Source organism: Centrocercus urophasianus, unplaced genomic scaffold (assembly GCF_019232065.1).
Source record: "Centrocercus urophasianus isolate 14NV4802_14NV808 unplaced genomic scaffold, USGS_Curo_1.0 seq_13, whole genome shotgun sequence".
Classification (NCBI taxonomy): Eukaryota; Metazoa; Chordata; class Aves; order Galliformes; family Phasianidae; genus Centrocercus; species Centrocercus urophasianus.
In genome coordinates, this window is record NW_024884475.1 from 5,022,394 (window position 1) to 5,048,366 (window position 25,973).

The following is a 25,973-nucleotide window of genomic DNA, read 5'->3' on the forward strand; positions in this document are numbered from 1 at the left end:
GGAATTAATTATTAACATCTGAGGAACACTAACTATGTTAGATGTGCAGAGTGGCCCTGAGAATTGGATTTAATCTTGCCTCACTTCAGCTTTTTAATGATAAGAGTTCAAGCTCCCTTTACAGTTCAGTTTGTATCTTCCCTAAAATAGCTGTGCTGCCTTCACTGAAGGTTATTCCCTTTGCACTGCTGAGAGAATCCAGATAGCTAGCTTAGGGAAGATTCTTGATGGGCTCTGGGCAACCCATTCTAGTGAATGGTTTAGGGGTTGGCAACCTTACCTGTGGCAGGAGGGCTGGAACTAACTGATCTTTGAGGCCCCTTCCAAACCTAGCCATCCTATGATTCCATTCTATGACTGTGTACAGTGGGAATTTTAGCAACTGGTTTTGTAAAAACAGATTTACCAGCTGGCAATCCTGAAAGCCTTCCAGTTGTTACGTTCTTCTAGTTAGATGTTAGCAGAGCAGTTAATGATTTCCCTTCAAGTAATAGCTGTTTTATTTGAGCCTAAGTAAGGTTTTCTGTGGGTGCTTAACATCATACACAGAAAATATCAGCACCTTTCTGCCTCCATTGCCTGGCTAATATAGGCCACAGGGTGAGGGCACAGAGCTCCATCCCGTCACTAGTAGATGGGTGCATGTAGACAAAGATGATAGAGATCTCACTGTTGTTTTACAGCACTCTTGATGTTCTAGTTTCCTGGTTTACATTACAGTGAGGAATGCCTGTCTTGGATGCATCAGGTGAGCAGCTATGCCAGCTGCATACAAAGAAGTGCAACAGCCAGAAGAATGTGAATAAAGATGTGTTCTCCATGTTGAGTACATTCAGGGGTTTAATTTAGATCAGACCTCTTTAGTAAGAAAGCTCTGATTGCTCTTTCCTGTGTTCTTAGGCATTGTGGTAGACCCTCGGCACCTCTCGCTTGTGGCAGACTACATGTGTTTTGAAGGAGTTTATAAACCCATGAATCGTTTTGGAATCCAGTCCAGCTCCTCCCCTCTGCAACAAATGACATTTGAAACCAGTTACAAATTCCTGAAGGAAGCAACGATGATGGGTAAATGGTTTAGTTTGAACTGTCTTGCTGCAGGATTTCACGTGTGCTTTGTTTGCATTGGAGCTTTCCTCTATTTTGAGTAATGCATAATTGCATTAGAAAAGAATGCCAGAGGCTAAAATTTTAATTAAGTCCAAATGTTCCAGACATTTTTAATAAAATTCTGCCAGCTTAAATGAAGTCGGCTCCCACATGTAGTTTGTGGGGTCTGTGATTCCATCTTTAAGAATTAGATAGGCTGTTTAATAACAAACCTTAAGATCATTAAGATTTGTTCTAACGAGGCCTTTGAATCTGCCTTTTTCTGTCTTTACTTACACCATTAACATTGCCATCTCTGCTTGGTTTTCATGTCTCCTATTGTAACTCCTGTGTTTTCTCCTTGCCATTCAGAACTTTATTGTAAGAACAGTCTTAATGGTTGTTACTTTGATTCTGTTTTTCTTCTTTTCTGCTTTTAGAGCTACTTTCTTTGGTTCTTTGATATTCTTTTTCCTCTAACACAGACAAAGGGTCACATTAATTTGCTTAATGATGGGTTTCTGCTGCCATTTGAGATGACTGTGTACCCTTCAGTGGCCTCTGCGCTGCTCTGGAAGTTGTGCAGAGCTTTTAGTTTCATCTACCTAACCATATCTCTGCATGGAATCGTTGAGGGCATTTGAAGTGGCAGATGCCCTCTATATGTAGGAGTCCCATCCAAAAACCATGACTCTTCTGTCATTGGACAGTTTGGTATCATGTTTTGGATACTAATTACATCTCCTTTTGGAAATACTCCTGGTTGTTATCACTTGCTAGTTGGATGCTCCTCCTTGAATGCTCCTGTGCCATCTGCATTACCTAGTGCAAAAGGGAAAAGCTGTCATCATGGCCTGTTTATCCAGTGTCTTTAAAAGCATGGCACCAGTGTCAGAGAGAGAGACTTCTGCCACTGAACTTCTGTCTCTTATTGCTGTTTTGCACCCTGTCTGGGAAAATAATGAGGATTTTGCTGAATAGTATAGTTACAGTTGACTTGTAATTCATCTGAACATCAGAAGAAATGTAAATTCAGGGTAAAAATGAATAGAAGAGGATGCTTCTTGTACAGTTGCTTCCTCTGGGTGCATTATATCACATGTTGGCTTATAAATAAGGTAAATTTTTTGCCCCAGAATCACAGAATGGCCAGGGTTGGAAGGGACCTCAAGGATCGTGAATCTCCAACCCCCTGCCACATGCAGGGCCACCAACCTCCACATTTAATACTGGACCAGGCTGCCCAGGGCCCCATCCAACCTGGCCTTGAACACCTTTGCAAATAAAGCCCTGAAGTGCATGCTAACAGAAGGGCATGGTGAATCTGTAGGAAAGCCAAGCTGACTACAGGTGCAGGGATTTATTTATTTCACTAAGATGGAAACCAAAATCCTAATGTGGATTACAGCAGTCTGGATCTAATTTGTTTTAATGCAAGTGACAACTTGACTGTACGTTGAAACAGACACTGTGCCCATGTATGGCCTGAATCAATGAGAAAGGATAGGAAGAAGCAGAGGGAACAGCTACAATAGCAGGGAAATGCTGTCAGAGTGCAGGTGTGACCCAGTGGGCTGTTGGTCAGGAAGATTTGGTGTGGGAAGAGCACATCTGCATCAGAAGTGGGATCCTTTTGGCTGTTTGCTCAAATAATAACTCTTTGTTAACATCACGTGAGCAAACAGGACGGTTCTGACTTTGACCTAACAAAGAACCTTTTTCTTTTTTTCCCCTCTCTCTCTTTCTTCAGTTGACACACATTTAGGAGCAGCTATTTACTTGTACAGCTGTAGCTGAGATCAGAGCAGCGCGTGCCATAAATTGTTATGATGCAGCACCTTCCCCACCATCCTCTGTTTAATAGAAAGTTTGGTTCATTTTGCTCACTGGAATAAGTAAACACCAACTTAATGAAGCTGTAACAGTTTTACTTCCAATCTTACAGCATGCTTTCATTAAAAATATATCTCCAGCTTACTGATATTTAGGATGAATGAAAACCACTGTGGTTGCTTATAAAAACAGTGAAAGCAAAACACTACCAGCCAAACTTGTCATGTGGAGAGATTCCAGATTTCTATGACAGTATCTCGCTACAGTGAGCAGCCACAAAATCAAAGGAATGTAAGGAATGTTGCTCTCCAGTCAAAAGTTCTCTTCGGATCTTGCCAGAAGGATTTAAAATCCACATCAAAAGGATTCACGCTAACAAAGGAAAAAGACTCCACAGGAGAAAGGCAGGAATGAAAGCAAAATCTTTTTGGTTTTGCCTCACTGGTGCATTTTTTTTCTAGCAATTAATTTAATCAGCAAAATGTGTTGAGTGGAAGTCAGATCTGTGTGCTCTCGGAATTCAGAATGTGTTCTTTTCATCCTGAGTGGGGGAGAATTGAGAATTGTGTGGCCCTGTTCTCTACTTGCACGTGAAAGCTCAAAAGAGCAAATAGTTGTTATAGGAAAAGTGGGAAGAGTTTTCAAGTTCCACTCTAGGAATATAAAATCAGTCTCAACAGTAGGTGGCAATGCCTTTCTGAAGCTGGGGGTCTGAGCCAGATGAAGTTGTTGTATGTATAATAGAATGCTTTCTTTCAGCACTGACCTTGGAGAAGCCTTTGGGGACACACTAACCTGAGTTCTAACTCTGTTGTAGGTGCCTATGATGAACTGAGATCCCCTTCTGCTTGCCTGGTGCTTGGAAAAGTTGTTAAAGGAGGGACTGGTTTGTTTGACCTCAAGCAACCCCTTACATAGTGCTTTGCCTGTAATGTAAGGATTCTGATTTGTTCATCATAAGTATTTCTATGTGGATGCTCCACAGCTGTGCCTACAGTATCTGTAATGAGCACACATGTGCTGTGTCTCTGGTCATCTTTCCTGTGCCAGCAGATGTATTAATCTGGACACCTGATGAGCCTAATTTCTTTAATGAGATTGTTTGCACCTATAGAGCAAAAGAAATGTTTCCAAAGAACCATTTTCTCACTGTTCTATTTTTTTAATTATTATTATTTCTTACATAGAAATAAAATGGAGATCACCTGGGTCTCACAAAGGCAGAAATCAAAGTAGAATCTGTTTATGGGGCCTGAATCTTGCAGGGCAGAATGCTGGGTGGGTGGTGGCAGTTGCCATGTGGATGTTGCACTGTTAGTACAATCCTTCATCAGCCAAAGACATGAATACAGAAAATTCCTTAGGCATCTTCCACTGTCTACACGTGGAACAGTTCTGACACAGTGGGAAACCTGATATTTGATAAAGGTTTTTTGTTCATAAGTGGCAGCATGAGGTGCTGTACAAAACAGTCCCAGAAGAGTTATTAACACAGAGGTTTTTAAACTATTTCTGCTTTATATTTTGTATTTTAAAAAAAAAAAAAAAAAAAAAAAAGTGCTTAATAAAGTATGGGGCAGAGAAGTGTTAGGAACACCCTGTTATGTGACTGTGACCAAGGGAATTCTGTCATGCAAGCAGCAGCCATCATACTGCTGGCTGTTAAACAGACAGACTCTCTTTGTGAATCAGACATTTTTAATACAATTTTAATCAGAATGAGATGCATGTAAATTGTTGCCATTCTCTGATGCTTGCTTACTACTGTATAGGCACACTTTCTGCCTGATTTCAACCCTCTGCCCCGCTCTCCTGTGCCCTTAAGCCAGCTGAGGAGCTCCTGCTTGCAGCAGAGCTGTCCTAAAGGGATTCGCTCAGACACTGGGAAGCACTGGTTTACACTTGGGAAAGAGTCTTTGTGGATTATCTCCATGCATCAGACCCTTAAAACTGTGTGTCAAATGCACTGCACATTTTGTTGAAGCTTAACAAATGCATTATACCAGCAGCTCTCCAGTTTCACTCTGCAGATTGTTTTTTAAATAAAGGATTTCCTTTCCAATCTTAACACCTGCCGTGCATTTCTCATAAACATGTGAACAGCCAGGATAGAATTAGTTGGACAGAACTTTGTAAATGGTTAGATAGGAAAGAGCAAATGGGGTAATGAGTCTTAATTTCAGATTACAGTCTGTACTGTTACAGACTGCTTGCAGAGAAGGATCTCTAAGTATTGCTTGTTGTCCTGCAGCGAACAGCACGTTGTGTGTCTCTTGGTCCCTGCACAATCAGCTTTGCAGGAAGCAGGGGTGAGTTCAGCAGGCAGGGAGGCATGCTAGCAAGCTGTCTGATGCTGGTGAGTCTTTAAACAGAGCCTTTGGAAAATTGTGCTCTGGCTGTGGCCAGATGAACCAAACTTCCCTTTCCATTTTGAGTTGTCTTTAAATTTTAGACAGCAGGCCAGCATCAGAAAAACAATTCTAATTCAGGCTGTAGTAAGTCAGGCTGTAGGTAAGCTACCAGAATTACAGTTCAGATTCTAAGTCATCACAGATGACAGAATGGCCAGGTTTGGAAGGGACCTCAAGGATCGTGAAGCTCCAACCCCGCACATGCAGGGCCACCAACCTCTCCATTTACTAGACCAGGCTGCCCAGGGCCCCATCCAATCTGGCCTTGAACACCTCCAGGGACGGGGCATCCACAACCTCTCTGGGCAGCTGTTCCAGCACCTCACCACTCTCTCTGTAAAGAATTCCCCGCTGATATCAAACCTAAATCTTCCCTCCCTCAACTTAAAGCCATTTCCTAAGTCATGTCTGCTTAGAAAAACAAAGGAGGTGGCTGTTCCTGTTCATGGGCAAAAGGGAGTGAGTATGGCAGGGCCGCAGCTGTCTGTGGAAGCGGGCAATGTCCGTGTGTTGGCATATGAATGGGGTTAGTTTACTTTGCCATTCTTCATGCTCTATAGCATGAAGGCAGCTGAGGTAGCAACTCCTGTTAATCCTTAGTATCAGCACTCTGCCTAGGGACTCGCTGCACTTTCTTCAGGCGAGTTCCAATTTGCTTAAAATTCACATGCATGGAGAAGAGGAGAGGTAGAAGAAAAGTTCTGCAGGACTTCCGTTTCTGTCTGTGTGACGGGCAGCTCTTGTGCAGCTGGACCTTGAATGACTGACTTTGTCTTGCTCGGTGCAACAGTTATATACAGCTCTTTTTGAGGATGTGATCTTCCTGTCCTCCAACTCAGCCATGGTAATGAATGGGAACAGTTTTATGGGCCCCAAAGTGTTAGCAGTAAGTGTGATTATCATAGAGAAGAGGAAAACATGACTGAAAGCCAGGAGAATGGTTAGAAAGCTGTGCTGGAGCTTTTGCAATGAGAATTGAGCTTTGTAAATACTTAAATAAAAAGAATTCGTAACAACCTTCTCCCTCCCCAAATGTCTCACTGTTCTGAATCAGAATTTGGTGTAATTATTATTTCTTAAGTTACTTCTCTCTTGGTTCTCTCTGGTGGCAGATCGAGCTCAATTAATAAGTAGTGAAGAAACACATCAGATACGTGAAGAGTTCTCAGTGCCATTGGTGACTGTTTTCCACAGGATCAGCTGAATGCACACAGTTTACACGTCCTTCTTCCAGTGTCTTTGATGACATGATTTTGACAATCATCAAAAATAATGCAAAACTTGTACTGAACAGTCAAACCTTGTGGTAATTCCTGTAGTTTTTCCATATATGCTGCATTTCCATCTGTAGAAATCACGTAGCTCTGCCATTTTCTGATCTCTTCTTTTTCCCTCAGAACCATCCGCTCTTTTAATTATGTGCTGCACAGTACGGTGCCAAGATGCTGTGAAAAAGCAAGGAGAGAAGAAAAAGTAGCTTTCAAAATTGCTTTTTCATGTGTTCTCTCCATGAATAATGCTGCATAATGTCTCTGAAATGCTGAAGGTTTGAGGCTTCACAGAAAGTTCCCTCCAGGATTGGGATGGTTAGTATATGCAGGTAGGGCAGCTGGGGGAAGAGGCTGCAGTAAATGTAAAATACTTAAAGCTGCAGCATAAGGAACTTCCAGTACAGGCAGCGGGGCTCAGAACTCTTGCATATCTGGTCATGCTTGTTTTGGTGGTGTATCCCTATTGTGTACCAACCCACTGCTTCAGATTTGTTACCTGAAGATATGGATAACAAATTGCCATTGTGCTGGAAATGGCAAATCAGTTACTTTTATTTGTACAATAATTGAAAAGTGAACTACATTTATGCTTATAAAGTAATCATCAAAGGCTTAGTCGTGGCAATAAACCATTTTTTTTAATCCCACATCAGGCAACAAGAATGGATACAAATAGCAATCCATGCTTTTTCCATTTCGAAAGTGAGGTTGAATGTTAGAAGACAAGAAGCAAAAAACTGTTTGACCAGATCTTGGTTCACATGTTGTTGTGCTTGTGTTGTTGCTACTGCTTGGTTACTGACATGCACAGTATGTCAGTAAAAGGTCTTTAATCATTCAGAAGCTTTCTGGACAGACTACTTGAAGCTTGCCAGTAAATACTGGAATTTGGAAGCTAATCCTTAGCTCATCTGCTGAGGATTTTGGCAAGCACACAGACTTGTGACACCTCAGGGACACTTCACACAAGGTCAGATTGTGGTGATGGGGCCATGCTCCTGGCTCCAGCTGCTCCAGCTGGCTGCAGGCAGAGCAATCCAAAGCAAAACCTCTCTTTGCGATGAGGTCAAGCTGGAGAACTTGTTAACATCACTCATAAAGCTGAGATGTGAGAAGTGTTTTGAAGGTTTCAGTGTTAAACATGGCAAGGTTGGCCTTTCCCTTACAGTTTACATAGCATGCTGAGTAGAATCATGGAATGGCCTGGGTTGAAAAGGACCACAATGCTCATCCAGTTCCAACCCCCTGCTATGTGCAGGGTCACCAACCAGCAGACCAGGCTGCCCAGAGCCACACCCTTAAATGGCCTTGAATGCCTTCAGAGATGGAGCATCCACAGCCTCCTTGGGCAACCTGTTCCAGTGCGTCACCACCCTCTGTGTGAAAAACTTCCTCCTAATATCTGACCTTAACCTCCCGTCTCAGTTTAAAACCATTCCCCCTTGTCCTATAACCATCCACCCTTGTAAACAGTTGTACCCCTTCCTGTTCATACGTAGCATGGATGGTTTCTCACCCTAAGGACCTCTGCTGACATTGTGGGAGGTGTCTCTGCCCTTGGCAAGGGGTTTGGAACCAGATGATGAACCCTAAGGTCCTGTCCAACCCATTCTGTGATCCTAAGACTTGAGGCTTTTTGTTTTTTAGGTAATTGCGTGCAGCTGAGAAAGTGGAGGTGAATCCTGCGTGGTTGTATCTGAGAGGCTGATGCTGAGAGCAGTTGCTGAGGATGCAGAGGTTGGCTTTTGGCTCTGGGTGGTGCCCCATGGAGCTTCACTCTATCTCCTGAGCACCCCAACCAGCTCAAAGCCTGGTGGGGGACAGGGAAACTGAAGTCTTCCTGCTCTGAAGCTCTCTGCTGCTGTTTGTAGGGATAAGAGAGGATGAGCTGGCTCCCTGTTCCCAAGGGAAGATAAGGAAAATGAGGCCATATGCTCCCATGGCTTTCTTGGAAAGCAGAACTTTTCCTTAACATTTGCGCAGCCTCATCCAGAGCAGCGGAGAGAAAACTGCCTTCAAAACAAGATTACAGCTGTGTTGGTTTTCTTCAGGGTTTAAAAGCACTGCTGTGATGTGAAGGATGAGTGTCTGAAGTCTCTTGGGTTAATAGAAGGTTGCTGATGCCCTGTGTGATGGATGGATGCTGTAACCCCCAGGTGAGGCAGATCCCAGCTGCTCCACCTTTGCCTTTCTGTGTTGTTCCCAGTTTGCTGTGTGGAGTTACACTGGTTTGGTGGCACCTGGAGGCCTGTGGCTGGTCCTGATGGGAGCTGGGCAGTGATGGAGCAGCACCCATTGTAGGATCTCCATTCGGACATCTGGAAAGCACAAGGATGGTGTATCTGAACAAAGGAGCCATGCCAGCAGAGCAAGCTCGAAATCCTACTCCTGCACTCATTACTACAAATGTCCCAGAGCCAGGATTAAGCAAGCTGCTTGTTAATGATGGTTTCCAGTCTTCTGGCTTGGATCCCTCTAGAGTAGACTGCCCAATTGACCTGGAAAACTTCAGGTTGATGGCAGAGCCAGCGAGCACGCAGGGCTGCTCCTGTCTTTTTGGGAGCATCGTGCTATGTCAGCTGGGGGAATAGAACTGCCCCCCGGCCCTGCTGCATTGCATTGGGCTTTTGGTTGTGTCCTGGAGACCTGCCTGGTGCTACAGTGAGAGTAACGAGTGATCAAGAAGTAACAGCGGAACATTAATGCAAACTGCAATAAATACGGAGATGCATTATTAATGGGACATTAAAACTGAAAGGGCAAGTAGAGCAAATCATGTGCTGACAGCACAGTGCAGCAGCTCTGCAGAAAACTCCCAGGGCAGTGTGTTGGAAAGAATCAAGGCTCTGTAAAACACTCCAACACAGGCTGGTTCTGCTTTCCGTTATGCTGTGTTTCCTCTGCATGGGTGCCTGCCTTGTTTCTGGAAGATCATAGAATGGCCTGAAAAGGACCACGGTGATCATCTAGTTTCAGCCCCCTGCTTTGTGCAGGGTCACCAACCACCAGACCAGGCTGCCCAGAGCCACAGCCAGCCTTGAAGATGCAGAATTTTTGAGAACTGCTCTGGCCCACCAGCCTTGTGAATGTAAGTTAGTTGTACAGAGTGTACATGGCAATCAGTTGTGACTTTGTGGATATTTTGGACAGAGCTGCAGACCTGAATTTTGATGGGAAGGGAAAGGCAGCTGGATCTGAGTTCCTGCTGGTGCCAAGCTGACTGTGGGAGGCTTGGGACTGGACATGAGCTCTCCTCTTGCCTTTTAGCTTCGTGCTGCATCTGGTGCCAAGGGAGGGTAGATAGCCAGGAGTGCCCGTTCATCTCCTCCTCCTTGCTCAATGGCGTTAGGGAGAAAGCCCAAGCCACTGAGGTCAGAGCAGATGGGGGTAAACTGACTTTTGCTACAGAATTTCACAGCTTCTGCCTTGAGAAATGACCCACCCAGGCTGCTGTCAGATCTTCCAAGAGCTGATGGGACCCAGCAGGGTGTGAGCTCAGAAATGTTTCTCACTCCATGCAGGTCCGTGTGCTTCCCCTGCTGTTGCACCGCTCCAAAGGAAATGCTGTGGCTCTTCCTGCTGCCCTGCCCGGGGGATAGGGGCAGTGAGCAAATGCAAAGCTGATAGCTGAAGTCATCGCCCTGTAGGCCTTTGGGTGAGCTCTTCTCTGCCGCTTGGCATAGGATGAATGCAGGATTGAAGCTCATGCAGCAGCTCTTGTGTTTTGCCTCATGGTTTGGGGTCAGGCCAGGGCTCTGGTTGGAAGAGTGCTGCTGAAGCAGCTGCTTTAAGATGCTGATGCCTCTGCTCCTCCACCCACCAGGCTCTGTTTTGGCTCGGTGACTTTGGGTACAGCAAGCATGTGAGCTCGCTGTCTGAGCTGCTCATCTTCATTCATCCGGGAGCCCTCATGCCCACAGGAATGCTCCAAATCCATTCTGATGCCAAACCAGCAACCAGGCCACTGGCTGAGAGCTCCAGCTCTTGCCTGCGAATTTAATAGGCCATGCTAAAAGTGTGGGGCAGAGCCTTCCCCTCTGCTTCTCCTTTGACCCTCGAGGTCTCATTGACCCAAATCATCTCCCCATGGTCTAGCCCTGAAATCCGTGCTGAACTGTGCTGCTAGGAAAAAGAGCATTGGAAATGCAGTTGTTCCAGGGAAAGATGTTACTAAGCAAAGCTTTCTTCCACATGGGGAAATGAGGGTGCAGTTGGATTTGGACTCCTGCATCTTAAGTAAAATCAGGCTTTATAGATGGGAAAGCTGAAATGAGTGGAATGCAGCTGTTTTGAAGGGTCAGCTTCACTTGGGCTTTTCACCTCTTTGGGTCACAACAAAAAAAAAAACAACAAACCCAAACCCAAGCAATCCCCAGAGCCAGATATCAGTGTTCCCAATGCAACAAAACCAGGCATCTTGTTTACTGTCAACCAAAAGATTTCGTTTGATCCTCGGTGCAGAGGAGGTGCTTAAAAAAAACCCTCACCATTTTGGAAGTGCTCTTACATATGAAAAGGTTCGTGCTGGAATGAAATAAAAACAGCAGCCGCTTTTTCAACATTCTCAGTTCTCTTTGATATATATATATTTATATAATTGTTTTCCCTAGAATTATTTTCTAAATCCAGCTTCAGTCTGTGGAGGAGTGCCGGAGATTTGAGAGGGTTTATTTACTGCCTAATAAATCATCTGGAAAACATCCGCATGCAATTAAATAAGGAAAACTTGTGACAGTTGTACACTCCCAGGGCTTGAGTCACTTCGAAAAACAGAGCTTGCCCTTCTGTCCCTCCTGGAAAACTGATTACAAAGCATTTCTGAAGTAATGGGTCAGAAATCCCCTGCTAGAGTCAAAAGCCACTTCAGTTATTGCAGGATATTTGCAGAAAGGATTGTTTCAGGAAGTCGCAGTCCTCATCTTGCACCTGCAGGGATGGGCTCTGAGCTCATCCTTATCAACAGGGACTGTGATATTTTTCACACTTGAGTATCACAGAATATCCCAGCTGGAAGGGACACACAGAGATCTTAGAACTGGTTATGTTGGAAGGAATCTGTAAAGGCCATCTGGCAATCCCCTACAATGAGCAAGGACACCTACAGCTCCATCAGGTGCCCAGAGCCCCATCCACCCTGACCTTGAGTGTCTCCAAGGATGGAACATCTACCACCTCTCTGGGCAACCTGTGCCAGTGCCTCAATACCCTTACTGTAAAGAACTTTTGCCTTATATCCAGTCTAAATCTCCCCTCTTTTTAGTTAGAAACCACTTCCCCTTGTCTTATCACAACAGACCCTGCTAAAGAGCCTGTCTTTCTCCTAGCTCCCATTCAGACACTGAAACATTCAAGGTGTGCCATCCCCAACGCAGCTCTGTAGCGCTGCTCTGGTTTCCTAGCAAGATCTCACCCGGAGTCTTAGAAACGGGGTTATCAGACCTCGTGTAATAGAAACTGGTATTAATTTAGGTGGGAGGATTTCTGATGCTGTATTACAGTGGCTGCTGGAGACAACAGGCCGAGAAACATGGATGGATATGCTGAGTTAAACACTGGGAATAAAAAGGAGAGGAAAGGAGAAGCGATATCCTGGCACTCCCATTAGAGCTGGTTTTAGTATCTCTAAAGGAGGGTGAAGGTCACTCTCTCACTGCCAGGCTTTTTTCTACTGTGTCAGAAAAATGCACTGCAATTGACCCTTCCATGCACCGGGGAAGAAAATGTCTTCTTAAGTATGCCTGTGTGCAGTGACAGATGTGTGCCAGCCAAGGGGTGGTTGCCTCTGTGTGCTATCTGAAAACATGACAAAGGGCTGTGCTGGGTAACACCATGGCGACTCTTAGCCGCTGCTTCTGAGTGGTGATTTGCATCACATTTGTGTTTGGGTTTTTTTTGGCTCAGTAGCAGCAATGTCACTACAAATGAAATGCTGTTTTCTCACTACAGCGTTCAGCAGCTGCTCCTGGTTAGCTGGAGAGCAGAGCGCCTCCGGTTCCACTCTGGCTTTGCTATGGGCTGCTACGAGGCAATGAAGCAGGAGCAGCTCCGAGCAGCTCCAAGCAGCCCAGACACAGTGCGAGGAGAAGCTGTGTGCTCAGAGCAAATGTCTGTAACGCTCACAACATCTGGGCTCTGTTCCCAGCTCAAACACAGATGTCTCGTGATCTCAGACACATCACATCCCTTCTCATGCACGGGGGTAGATGCAGATGATCCTTTAATGCTTTGCAGCACGCTCTAAGACTTGCCAGCAGAAGATGGTGCTCCTATGTAAGGGCTCATGAGCCTGCTTCCTGACTGCACATGATGTCCATTTCTGCCTCGATTCTGGTCACTCCAAAGACACTGTTCTGATTGAACTGAGAGCCCTGCGAAGAGCTGGCTGGCACTTTTGAGTCAGCACTCATTTTAGCACCCTGCAAACCACAGTCATCCTTTGTTTTGCTCAGCTTGGCAAGAAAAGAATTACGGCTGGGATGAGTGTGTCCAAACGGTGCTTATTATATTGTCCTATTAAGACAGACGAGACCATAAGCATTTCTGTCTTTGTCTTGCACAAGTCCTCTGCTGTGCTGGTCCAAGGAAGAGGGAACGTTTCCTAGCACAGAAGCTCTTTCTCCAGCTGTAAACACCATCTGTGCTTTTAGTGTGAGGGTTCCCAGTTCTCTTCCTGCCTTCTGGCCACTGGGAATTATCACAGTTCAGACATGGTGGATCTAAGGAGAATCTGGAGCACACCAAACCATTGCCCCTGCCTCTTTGGAGCTTGTAATTCCCATTTAATTTGAGGCACACTACCCCTGAGGTTGTGTGATGCTATTTCTGCAAACCTTGATGGTGTGGAGGAGAACTGGGGCATGTTTGTGGCAGTCCATGCTTTAACAACCCTCATACTTCATTCTCCTCCTGCTCTGTTCTGACTGACAAGAAGAATGGTGTGTTTGGGAAGCCAGCAGTGCATCTGAATGCGGTTTCCATCTGCCAGATAATCCTCCTTCCAGGAGTGAGAGGTGTGATGATGCACTGAAGAGGTTTAATCCAATTCCCAGACATCAATTACACTTGGTCTCATTAGTGCTTTACAGGCAATTACTCCTTACGCTAAACCTTTCAAAAGACAAAATACCCAGGAAGCTACCAAGTCCCCTTGGGAAAGGAACAGAGGAATATTTTTAGGTTTCATCAGGCGCTGGTGTGGATTGCTGGCAGACTGACCAGAGCCATCCATACACGTACCATGGCTTACAGCTGGGCTGCTGCCATGTAGCAAGTTGCATTGCCTTGATGAAGTCTCTGTTTTTTTCACTCGGTTTCAGCTGGTGATTCTAGTGCAGGATCCCAACCCACCTCTCTCCCATAGCAAAAAGTCCCTGTGGGATGTAAACTGCAGACACGGGTGCGCAGTGCACATGGGTGCTGACAGGAACAGGGGAATACCCAGAAACAATCTTTCCCAGCACCAGCCTGGGGATTTCCTGAGATAAATCCCACCAGCTCCACCAGGTCGTTGCCAAGATGTTAATCCCTCTCCCCATGCATCCATGGGATGTGCTCTTCCCCAGACCTGTGATTTTTTAGGTCTAATTGGGATTCACTGAATTGTGAACACGTACATATTTGCCCTGCTTCTTTGATGACAAAGCAGAGAATTTGGGTGCAGGTTTGAACTGTGTGGCTTCATCAAACCACAGAGACACGTCAGTTCGTCAGTGTGAAATCACATCTAGCCCAAAATGGTTGGGTGACAAAGGAATGGCAGTTTTCTAGATCTGCATCAGGCACTGCAAGGTCTTTGTTCGGTTTTCTGTCTGTGATCACTTCCCTGCTCTCAAGAAGCCACAGTAGTGATAACTATCTTGGATTTATATCATGTGGTGATGGGTGTTTTCTCTCTGAGGTTTGAGTGATTGAAAATACTTGGGTTTGTTTCTAAAAGAGGAAGTGTCTTTGCTGTTATGATTGCACGTAAAGACTTGAATATCCGAACTCAGACCAGTGGACACAGAAACGAAAGCAAACTCCCTGTGTGTTACTTTATGAAAATGTCATTGTATTGGGGTAGCATCAGGCTGAAGTTATCTGAGATAATTAATACTAAAAATAAGTAAATACCTCCTTTTTTTTTTTTTTTTTTTTTTTTTTTTTTTAAGTAGTAAAGAGCTGGGAAGATGGAAAAGATACAGATGAAGGAATGGAAGGAATCATAGAACCACAGAATGTCTGAGGTTGGAAGGGATTTTAAAGACTGCCAAGTTCCAGCCTTCTGCCACAGGCAGGGACGCCTTCCATTACAGCAGGCTGCCCAGGGCCCATCCAACCCAGCCTTGAGCACCTCCAGGGATGGGGCACCCACAGTTCTCTGTGCCAGGGCCTTGTTGCCCTCACAGTAAACAGTTTCCTAACAGTTATCTTCCAACACGTTCTCTCTGTAAGATCTGGCAGGATATATGTTTTCTTCTTCCACAGGGGAGGAGGTGATGTATCGCTTCATCCTTTCAGGAAATACTTCCATGCAGATTGCATTCCCGGTAACTAAATGAGAAGTGTTGCACCCACTGACCCAGTTTTAAACAAACTGCAGCTGTAAGCGTGCATGCAGTCATGCATTTGAATACAAACAAATATACCTTAGCCCAGCTAGGAGCGAAGAAGTTAACTGCAGCAATCTCTTTGCAGAATGAGGGTAACAATCCCTGCAAACAACCAGCTTGAGATGCGCCTGCACGGCTGCGTGCTCTGTCAGGCTGACAATGTGTGCAGTGAGAGCAGTGGCTGTGTTTGCCATGAGCTTTTGTGAGGCTGTGAATAAGCACTTGGGGAGGCATTCAAACCCACGGCCCCACAGCCCTGCACGTGCAGTTGTGTTTGTACCCAGAAAGACAAATGGACAGAGTGAGGCTTTCTTCTGAGACACCAGAGCTGCGGATCTTCTGGCATTACTGCAAATGGTTAAAAACCAAGAGCCTGGAGAGGGAGAAGACACATCCCAGTGATGCAAAGCGTGATTTATGGAGAGATTTAAATGTTGCAGACAGGGAGTTTGGCTGAGGGCTGCTGCAGCCACCGAGAGAGATAAAAACCCCAAAGAAATGCTTGTTTCCAAATGCAAACTTGGCTGAGAATTCAAAAATACCGCAATTCTGAGTTAAGCAAATTAATTATTGACTATCTATTAGGAAAAAAAGCCTTCTCCAGAGTACCTGCTTTCACCAGAGAAGCATATGCCTGGAAAATGATGCAAAGTTTGACCTGGGAAATGCTGGCTTCCTCTATCAGCATGGCTTCAGCCCTGAACCCTGGAACAAGGCTGGCTTCCAAAGGAAGAATTTCAGGAAAGGCTGCAGTGTCTGGGTCAGGCAGCAGCTGTGGAGAGTCTGATGCTCAGGGGATGGCCTCTTCGTTCCCCTGCTCCAGGTGTGGGATGAATGGATTCCCATTCCTTCTCCTCACCATTCAGATATATTCTAAGCAGCTGGGACTTGTTTTGTTATAATTGCTTGATGTGGGCATACTTATCTGATTCAGGGCAATACTGACTTCCTCAATACATGACTACAAGGATTTATAGTTTATAATACTGCTCTTTTGCATTGCTGTGATGACAAGGACCTGCACTCTCCATGTTGTGATGTACAAAGCAAAAGCCATGCCTGCCCCTCACCCCACCACAAAAAGAGGGCTCTTGAAGTCCAGAGGGATGTAGAATGCACCATACACACTTGCAGCTCTCATGAGCAAATTCCTTCAATAAGAAACTAATCCTCATATTATAGGCATGAAAGATGCATCTCCTCTCACTCAGCCAAATGCTGAGCTCCTGGGAAGAAAAACTCAAGGGTTTTAAAGTCCAGCAGTGGAGTGAAAATTCATTCTGTTGCAAACTGAGGTTGTTTCAGAATTTTCTTTCTTTTTTTCAGTACTTTGGCTGATATTGCTGGATGACATAATGCAAGAGCCCCAGAGTTTCTATCTGGTCGTTCTCCTAGCTTCTCCTTGTTACCTTCACCTCCTTCCCAACAGGCTGAGCTCTACCTATAGCTTGTGTCAGAAATGCCATCACTGTAATCAATACTGAGATGGGACAGCTGATCCCCCTCAGTCCTTAAGCTTTATCTTCTATGCCAGGAGTCAGACTCTATAATCCTTGTAGGTCCCTTCCAGGTAGGGATACCTGGTGGGTTGCCACCCAGCAGATCAGGCTGCCCAGGGCCCCATCCAGTCTGGACTTGAATGCCTCCAGGGATGGGGCACCCACCAATTCTCTGGGCAGCAGTGCCAGTACTAAGTTTCTCCCTGCTCTCAGGCATGTTCCAGCAGAGCTGGGCTTACCAAAACGATAAATTTGGCCAGAGAGATCTGGTGTCTTGTCATAAAAAAACGAGGAATTGTTGACTCAATGAATTATTTTGCTCTTTCACTATATCTAGATTCTCATCTATAATAGCTAAACCAGCCGGGGCAAGTTTTCTAAATTGATTTTAAATTGACCTAATTAAAGCATTAAGAGCACATAATGGAGATGTACTTAACCCAATTTAACCCTTCCTTAAATCAATTACATGAGAATTTAGTAATCTGCAGAGGAGCTAACCCAATTTAAGAAAGTTAAGGCAAGTTACACATATTTGTAGGGCAGGTGTGTATCACTTCAGGCAAAAGAAATTCCATCTAGTGCATATCTTCATGTAACCAACCCACAACAAATGTCACCCAACAATATATGCTTAATATCAATTCATAATTCTGTTTAGGCCAGAAGTGCCAATGACTTCCAGGACATCACAAGCTACTACATCTCATTTTGTTCCACCTGTACTTCACCCACTACTACTTTTGTTCAAGTAAACTAATCATGCTGATCGCCTCTTCCATAGGATCTTGCAAGTCTTCTGCCCCTGTCTGTGATTTGATGCACTCCCATCCCACATGGACACCGTATAGGGCCACCAGTTGAATGATCTGATGAGAATGAATCTGTGGATGCACGTGACAGATATCTGACGTCAGGTCGTGCTGAAGAAGCCACTGTGCCCCAAGGGAAGAGGTCAGCAGATAGTTTACTACAACGCTCCTTTCAGAGAGCATGTCTTAATCTGAAGGCCTCAGAAGAACACGTGGCCATAGCTGCAAATGTCAGTTGTTTCCTGTTAGAATTAGTCTGGCTTCAGCTCACACTGCCTCTTCTGCCTCTTATGAAGAGCAATTTAATTCGGGTTTTGTTTGCTTTTCATTTTCCTTTTTCTGTTTGTGAAGACATGTAAGCCTTTCAAGCACTATAAGCTATGTTACCATTCATGACTAATAATTGCTGTTAAAGAATACAGAAAAATAAAACGATCTGTGTGCAACAGGGAATGGGCAGACGAGAGAGGTGCTTTCCAAACCATTAATACTTGGTTAAGAAGGTTCCAAGGGCATTTTCTGAGGGATGGCTATGAGATCAAGTGCTGGGGAACTCTACCCCTCTGCAAATGGGAGCTCCATCACTCAATTCCTCCTGCTTCCTTTTACAAACTGAGTTATCTTCCAGCTTGTCTCTATGGGCACTGCCCCTAGGCCCCTTATGTCCTTCCTCCAGCAAAGTATGGTCTTGCTCTCACAGAAAACAGGAAGAGAAACATAAATCCAAGGGAGAAGGAGAAGTGATAAAGCCCTGAGCACAACCAGCACAGATTTACTAGAAGGTGCACAAATGCAACCCCAAGAGTCTGCTGTGGCAAAGCAGAAGCAATTACTGAGGAGCAGATATGAGATGGCATTGGGCATAAGCAGCCTGCAGGCCAGATAGGCACATATCTGCTGCCAGTCTCTATAGGAAAGCATCTGGAAGGAAAAATGCAGCTAGCACAAGCCTGCATACCATGTGCATGGCAATGACTCAGTGGGGCAGCAGGTAAAAAGTATTACGATTCAACAAGCTGAAGCAAGAAACTGGCTGAGATGATAATGCTCATTCCTGTGGGTCTCTGTTAATTTAGGATATTCTATGATTGTGCAATTCTGTGAATGTGATAGACACCAGGCTGGAAGAAGGTGGTTTGGGAGATAGAGTGTTGGGAAAGGTTAAGCATCAGCAGCTTCTTTGACAGACTGGGATGATGAGGATAATTGTTGCTCTACTTTGCTATCAGAAACAGCATCAGGGCACTACGTGTTAAGTTAAACAAGGTCATGGTACAGAGAAAACAAGTTCTAGAGTAGTGTTGTTGACTGTCTGTCAACGTGACCTGGGGATGCAGAGATGGCAGCAAAATACTCTAGTTGCCAAAATGCAGCCTGGGGAAGGGGGATTTAAGGAACAGTGCAGCAGGAAGAAAAATTACTCAGTGTTCCAGGTCTACAGCCAAAGCGGGGAAGAATAAAGCTAACACTTTCTATCAGAGCTGTGTCCTGCAGCAGTTCTACAGGACAAACATGGGGGGAAATACTGGTGGTAGTGGATGGTTGGACTGGGTGATCTTGGAGGTCTTTTCCAGTCTTGGTAATTCTATGATTCTGTGAAATGAAGCAGTCTAAAGACACGGCTGGAAACCTGCTGGGGGCCGGGCTTGTGAGGTGGTCTGGGCATGCCAGCACCAGCCGCGCTGTGCAGGCCTGGAAGCAGTATGATTAATGTAGGAGACATGAACATCGCTACAGAACAAGAGGAGAGCTGCCAAACTGTGAAGAGGAACTAAAATAGAGTCAAGAAGGTGAGATTTCTTGTCTTCATCATATGCTGAAATCTCATACATTCTTCAAGCATTGCCAGAGACTTGAAAGGTGGCCAGACTCAGTAGGAGTTTATGCAAGAGCAAGATTTCCCTTCCTGTAGGATTAGTGCTCTATGTGTCCTTTTCCAAGGTCTATCATCTGCCCAAAGGGGATTCTTCCGCTGGTGCATTTGATTTTATTTGGTTGCCCCATATCTATCTTTTTCCCCATCCTTGGAGGCATTTGGGATCTGTGTGAATGTGGCACTGAGGGACACAGTCTGTTGATGGGACTCTGGAAGTGAGTTTGGTGGTTGGACTTTAAGTTATTTTCCAACACAGATATTTCTATGATTTAAAATTAAACATCAGAGATCTCCATATGCCTCCTACTTGCCAAGTCTGAACAAAGTGAACTCTTGATAAAGATAAGGCCAATTCTTGAACTCTTTTTACTATTATTTTCAACTGTCGAGGAGGTGGGAGGAAAACAAACTAGATTTCCTGCAGAGCCACTGGACTGCAGGGATGCAGCAGCTCGCTTTAACCTTCCTACAGATCAGCAATCAGCTCTCAGCTTTTGTAACCAGAGGGGGAGATGAGCAGGGGATTGTCAACTACAACATTGGGAGGAGAATGCTTTGCCTTTGACATTGATATAGAAAGTAAATCTAAAGTAGTGATCATCTGTACTGGATCCCACATTGGCCTCCTGGCTGAGCCTTGTGGTAGCAGTGTTATTTGAAGTAAAAAGGTACAGGTGCATAACACTGGTCCTACCAGTTGGTTGAAGAAACATCACCAACAGGATATGGAGTGAAAACAGTGTTTTTAGTGCATTACTGATGCAAAACAAGCTTAAAATGGATTTTTGCCATTTTTTTTTAAGATATCCTTTGTCTAATAAATACATATGGTAGATATATTGCCAAGTAAATTGTACTCATTTGTGGCTGAAATGAAGATGAAGTTGTAATTCTTAAGGTGCTAGAACAATGACAAGCAGCCCTTGTTATCCAGCCTGCATCCTCTGCATGCAGGGGCTGTGAAGCTGAGGACTACCAGGTGCAGAGCAGTGCCCATGGCCTTAGACTGGTGCAGAACAAGGATGAAAACCACAAACCTGTCGAGCAGCCAGAGCAGGCATTGAACACCAGGAAACTGGGCAGATGTCACTTCTACACAGGACCAGACCCAGGCTGCCGTGAGACCTGGCACTGTGTTACTGTTTGCTTTTGTGGATCCCCTTCAGCTACATTGCTCAGAGAAGGCAGATGGGTGGAAGATTGTTTACAGCAATCATTGCAGAAATTTGGTCAGTTGGTTTCTCTTTCCATTGTTTCTGAGCTGACATTAAACTTCTGTGCCAAAACCTCGTCGTTCCACCTCTGCCTCTACACAGAAGGAACACTGTGTCGTGTCCAAGTATAAGAAGAAAAGGCTAAGGGTGCCAATGCAGTAATTACACCTTGAGCAGACTTTTTAGAAGCTGCTCTATTAAAAGACTGATTTTTCATTAGCAAAAAGTAAAGAAGGCTGGGGCAAGTGCACCAACCTCGGACTTCTCACTGCTAATTACATAGTAGTAATATTAATTTAGCAGAAAGCCAAAGACCTCATTTTTCAAGATAGTTATCCACCTTATTCTCCACAACTTTCACCAGAAGCAATATAATGCTTACCCTTACCCTCCCCAACACAGTGTAAATGATCAGATGAACGTACACATGGAGACAATTCATTGAGAAAACAACTATCATATCACATAAAACAACTACGTTATCCAAAAAGTTTATAGCCTCTACCTAATTTGATTTAAATTATCTGTGTTCTATGCCTCATCTGTGTGGTCTGCAAACAGGCTATGTCGCGAGAAATCAGATTAATCACTTCTGTTTGCTGCTGTTGCTAAAGAAATGCCACAAATAGGTGACTCACAATGTCATTCCTGTGTGAGTCATCTGAAACATCACATTCTTTGGTCTCCAGTTCTGCAGATCCGTGTTAATATCCATCAGGGGTTGTCGTGCTAATTAAATGAGCTTTTTGTTTTCTTGCCCTCTTTCTAGTCTTTTAATACTGTTCAGCCTCGCTGATGGCGAGGTCTGTGTATCTGCCTGACTGGCCTTGTTTATCTGAAACGTGATGCTGGTTTCCCCTGAGGTTCACCTGACCCAGTCTCCAGTGGGGATATCTGAGTCAGGCATTCAGGGATTCCTGACATGGCAGCCAGAAGAAGCGGGTGCATTTAAGGCAGGATTCACGTGTTGTCACATAGTGATGTAGGGCAAGGGAACCCTACACTGGCCATAGCATAACCACCATAAGCAAGTGTGGGTACCACTGGGCAAAGATGCTCCAGTAAATGCTGTAGGAGACTCATCCCACTCATCTTTCAAATCAATAGAAATGTCACAGAAGGCACTCAGCTTTTGACTACAGAAGCCCAAGACTGAGCCTGGCCCTTATGGTCGCAGTGATGGTGAATGTCCTCAGTGCATGGTGTTCACTGTTGAATAGAAAATGACAATAATAGCAAATACTGTACTTCCTCTGAAGCCATTTCCATCCTTCCACTTGTTAATGCACTGCTTTATCTCTAGTGCTTTTAAATGAGTAAACTTTAAAGCAGTAAGTATTTAATAGTGATAGAAGTACATTTCCATTTGGGGAGAGAAATTAAATGTAATGATATAAGCATGTTTATACTAAAATATTTGTGGCTTTTCCTGGTAGGATGCTTCTGCCAAGCAAACAAACCAACAAGCAGAAGAGTTCAAACCCCTGATGAAAGGGGTGATGATGTTTGTACGTGATGATAAGACCAGAAGCCAGACTGACATCCGCAAAGCCCTACCAACAAAGCTTGCTGCCTTGTGTTCTGGTGAGTGAACTGAACCGCCGTCCAGAGGCAGAAGCACAGGGAAATTCAAGCAACAAGCTTCTCTTTCACCTTAAGATTTCTCACAGATCTTGAAGAGACCTCTCTCCTTGCTGACATTCTCAGTGCATGGATTCACGGCCAGTTAAAGTCTCAGCTAAAAATAAAATAGACTTGGGTTAACCTCAGGCTGCTTCCTGGACTGAGGAATGCCCTGGCTCTGCCCAGCCTTCAAGGGGAGAGAGTACTACAGGCCCAGATGTGGCATCACCAGAGCAGGAGCATGGCTGGACAGAAGGAACAAGGGAGGGAAAAGGGATCTGGCAGTGCTGCTGATGAGAGGAAGAAGAAAAGAAAAAAGGAAAAGCTAGGAAAAGCCCTGGTCCTTCCCACAGGCTTGGTGTGGCAAGGACAGGAAAAGGCAGCCCTGACATGTTACGAGGGATGCATTGAAATCCTCTTCCATCCGCAAAGCAAGGAAATATTTTGGTGGGATTCCTACAACAGCTGTCATGTTCACAGGTGTCAACAGGGGACACCAGCACAGAAAAACCTCTTGTGGCAGGCGTCAGAAGGGTGTGGAAGAAAACCTGCAGCTGAGAGATGCTACAGGGTCCCAAAATTGCACTTGGAGTAAAGGTTTGCTGAGGAGAGGGCAGAAAAATGCAGAACCCAAGAATCTTCTGGAGCCAGACAGGTTGTATCTACTTATATCTTGAGATGAAATAACATTAAGGCAGAAGAGTGAAGTCTGGAAAGGGGAGCTTAAAGCAGCCATAGTGAATGACGTCTTAACTACTTTTCTTTATGACTCTAAATCTTTCTCTCCTCCCCTTCAAGACAGAGTGGATGAGTTGACTTCAATTTCAAGATTGTGCACTGGCAAGAAATACTGAAATGTGTCTCATTAGAAAGAGAGAGCTTAGCAATGGATGTGCATTCCAATTACACTTCCCCCCCCCCCCAAAAAAAAAAAAAAGAAATAGAAATGAAATGCAAACAAAAATAGAAAGAAAAGACAATGCAAATCTAAGTCAAAATAAAGACATGTCACAACACACAGCATCCAAAGCATGGAGAAAGTCCAAGTGCCTCCAAGCAATTCTGCATTCAGAGCATTCAGGTTACACACTTTCACAGGAAGAATTCACTATAAATCTATTACAGTGTCAAAAACACATTATTTTGGATTCTCAACCTGAAACACTACATCTTAAGCAAGTCATTTGGCAGCAGCTGGGAGAGTAGAAATGGCATGCGTTGGCTTAGGGCACTTGGTTTCAAGCTGGCAAGCAATATTCTCTTTGTCAGCACTGATTTATCTTGGCCCAGGTTTCTCTTTTGTTCTCTGGCAAAACTTCAGCAGTATTAGCTTGATTTAACATTTGTACACTTCTAGGAAGAGCAGCTTTATTTCTCCTGTCGAGATAAGACATTATCCATGTGCAGGAAGTGTTGGTGGTCTTTCTGCTGTGAAGAGGCTGGCAGGTGTGTCCAGCATCCGAACTGGGATGTAAAAGTGCTGCTGGACTCCCAGCTCTACAAGCACACCTCTGCCTCCTGCCTCGGTGACATTAGGTCACTGCATGGGTATCCACAGGCTCTTACAGAATCAGAATCACTCAGGTTGGAAAAGATCTCTAAGATCATTTAGTTCAAACCCAACCTGTCCCTACCATGCCCACTAACCATGTCCCTCCGTGCTACATCCCCATTGTTCTTAAACACCTGTAGGGTCGGTGACTCCAGCACAGCTTGGGCAGCCCATTCTAATGCATTACCACTCTTTTGGAGAAGAACTTTTTCCTACTATTCAACATGAAGCTCTCTGGAGCAATTTGAGGCCAATTCCTCTGCCTTTTGGTTTACCTGGGGGAAGAGACTGAGCCCCACCTTGCTACAACCTCTTTTCAGTTTTAACATTTCCACGAATTTACAGAGGAAAAAGTGGAAGGCGGGTTATTTTTGTACCCAAAGTATTTGGTTTAGCAGTGACTTGGGCTAGCCTCCTTTTGATGCGTATTCCTCAAAGAAAATCTGATCCTGGCAATCAGGGAAAGGAACAAAAAAAAAGCAGATGTTCTGGAGATGCTCAGAAGGTGCTCTGATGCTGCGTGAGGGACACGTCTGACCCCACGATGGCAACAGAGGCACACAGCCACCATGTGTGGTGGGGCCATACCATGCTGTCCTACTGGACTTTGTGTGAGACAGAGGAACAAACATTTTCTGGGGTAAATTTTTGAGAAAACACTTTTTTTTCCAGCAAGAAAAGAGCACCTGTGGGATTTCTACCTTTTGTATGTGAGATGTGTCAAAACTGCCCAGAGCTGGTGTCCTCCTGGCACCTGAAAGCAGCCCCATGTCTCCCCAGTATGAAAAAGGGCTGCTCTGGCTCAGCCCTGATCTGGGACAGGGCATGGATTGCATGGATTCCATCTTGCCTGTTTTTTTTTTTTCAAGATTTTTAACTGTTTTGTCCTACTCTATTTCCTATTATGGAACAACAAAGCTGTGTGCTGAGGAGAGCACACTATTTAATTTGTTATGCCGTTCAGAGAAGTAAAAGAAACTCTTAGATGGCAGATCCTCAACAGATCCTCAAATCCCTGTATAAACTCATGACACAGCCAGGCACTATTTATTCACACAGTAACATAAAGCAGGACCGTGTCTGCCTATGGCACATTGTCAAAATACCCTCTTTGTGCTTTCCTCAGTTGAAAAAAGCCTTGATGGGCTCTGGTAATTGCTCTTGGGTCTGTCAAGCAAATTTAAATCAGCTTTCCACCTCCTCATTGCTCCATCAGGCTTACAAAAAAAATAAAAAATACAAAAATAAAAAATAGTAATAGTAACAGAGAGAAAATACAGCACAGTGCAACACAAACAGAAATGTTTGCGTGTGTTTGGTTGTCTGGAGGTCAGCAGTTGCCCATAAATAAAAATCCTTCTCCTCCCAAAGCAAAGCATTAGACTTTGACTACAGGGCAGGGCCTTGGGATGTGCCTGCAGATGTGGCTGGAGATCAGCAGCTGTAGCACTGCTGCCCTGTCATGTAACAGAGTTAACTTCAAATTTTGTACTAGGCAAGGACACTTCTGATAAAACATACCATAAAGCAATCAACAGCATGCACTCCCAGTCAGTTGCCCAGATATTACCAACCTGAAGAGAAACCCTTTCAGGCCTGTGCAGAGCTGCATGGGCTGACAAGCACATATCCCTTCTATAACACATCTACCAGTACATCAGCCTGACTTGCATCTTGTACCAGGCAGCCTTAGTGCAGTTCTGTATTTCACCTCAGCTCAGCCTCAGCTGCTACTTCCCATTCTGCTGCTCACATTAACTATATATTTCTTAACTGCAGCTCTCTGGCTTGTCTTGAACACAGCCCAGGTACCAGGAAGGTGCTCTCGGAAGCTGCAGAGTGAAGGGCAGTAGGTTTCTTTCAGTCACAACCCCACTGACTTGTTCTTTTCTATTGTAGGGTTTTTCTTCCCCTCCCCTTTTTCACCCACTGCATATCAGGTTTACGTCAAACAAAGGTGCTGTGAAGATTACAGAGGGGACTTTCTCAGCAGCTTGGTGATTTAGCATCAGTTTACAGCAGGCTGAATCAATAAAGATTTTAGTTCTCCTTTGCTAAGTTTGAACCCAAAGTTGGCTGTATTTTATGTGCTAAGCAAGCGCACAAATGAACGTTGCCTTGCTGTAAGTTATCTGTAAAATACAGACGTGTCTCATTTAAACGTGCACATGGTGTAATTTACCCAGCAATGGATGAAGGTCAAGT

The 25,973-nt window shown here is 44.7% G+C and overlaps 1 protein-coding gene across 2 annotated transcripts in view; it reads left to right on the top strand.

Annotated features, from left to right (window-relative positions):
- POLR1A (RNA polymerase I subunit A) overlaps nucleotides 1-4,987 on the top strand; it is a 29,926-nt gene extending 24,939 nt beyond the window's left edge. The window contains exons 33-35 of one of the 2 annotated variants that reach the window (XM_042812375.1): nucleotides 901-1,065; nucleotides 3,737-3,852; nucleotides 4,692-4,987. In XM_042812375.1, coding sequence (XP_042668309.1) covers nucleotides 901-1,065; nucleotides 3,737-3,837 — 266 coding nt within the window. In that variant the 3' untranslated portion in view covers nucleotides 3,838-3,852; nucleotides 4,692-4,987. Of the gene's footprint in view, nucleotides 1-900; nucleotides 1,066-3,736 lie in introns of both variants that reach the window. The other variant, XM_042812374.1, reaches the window with a different exon arrangement.
- The last annotated feature ends 20,986 nt before the right edge of the window (nucleotides 4,988-25,973 follow it).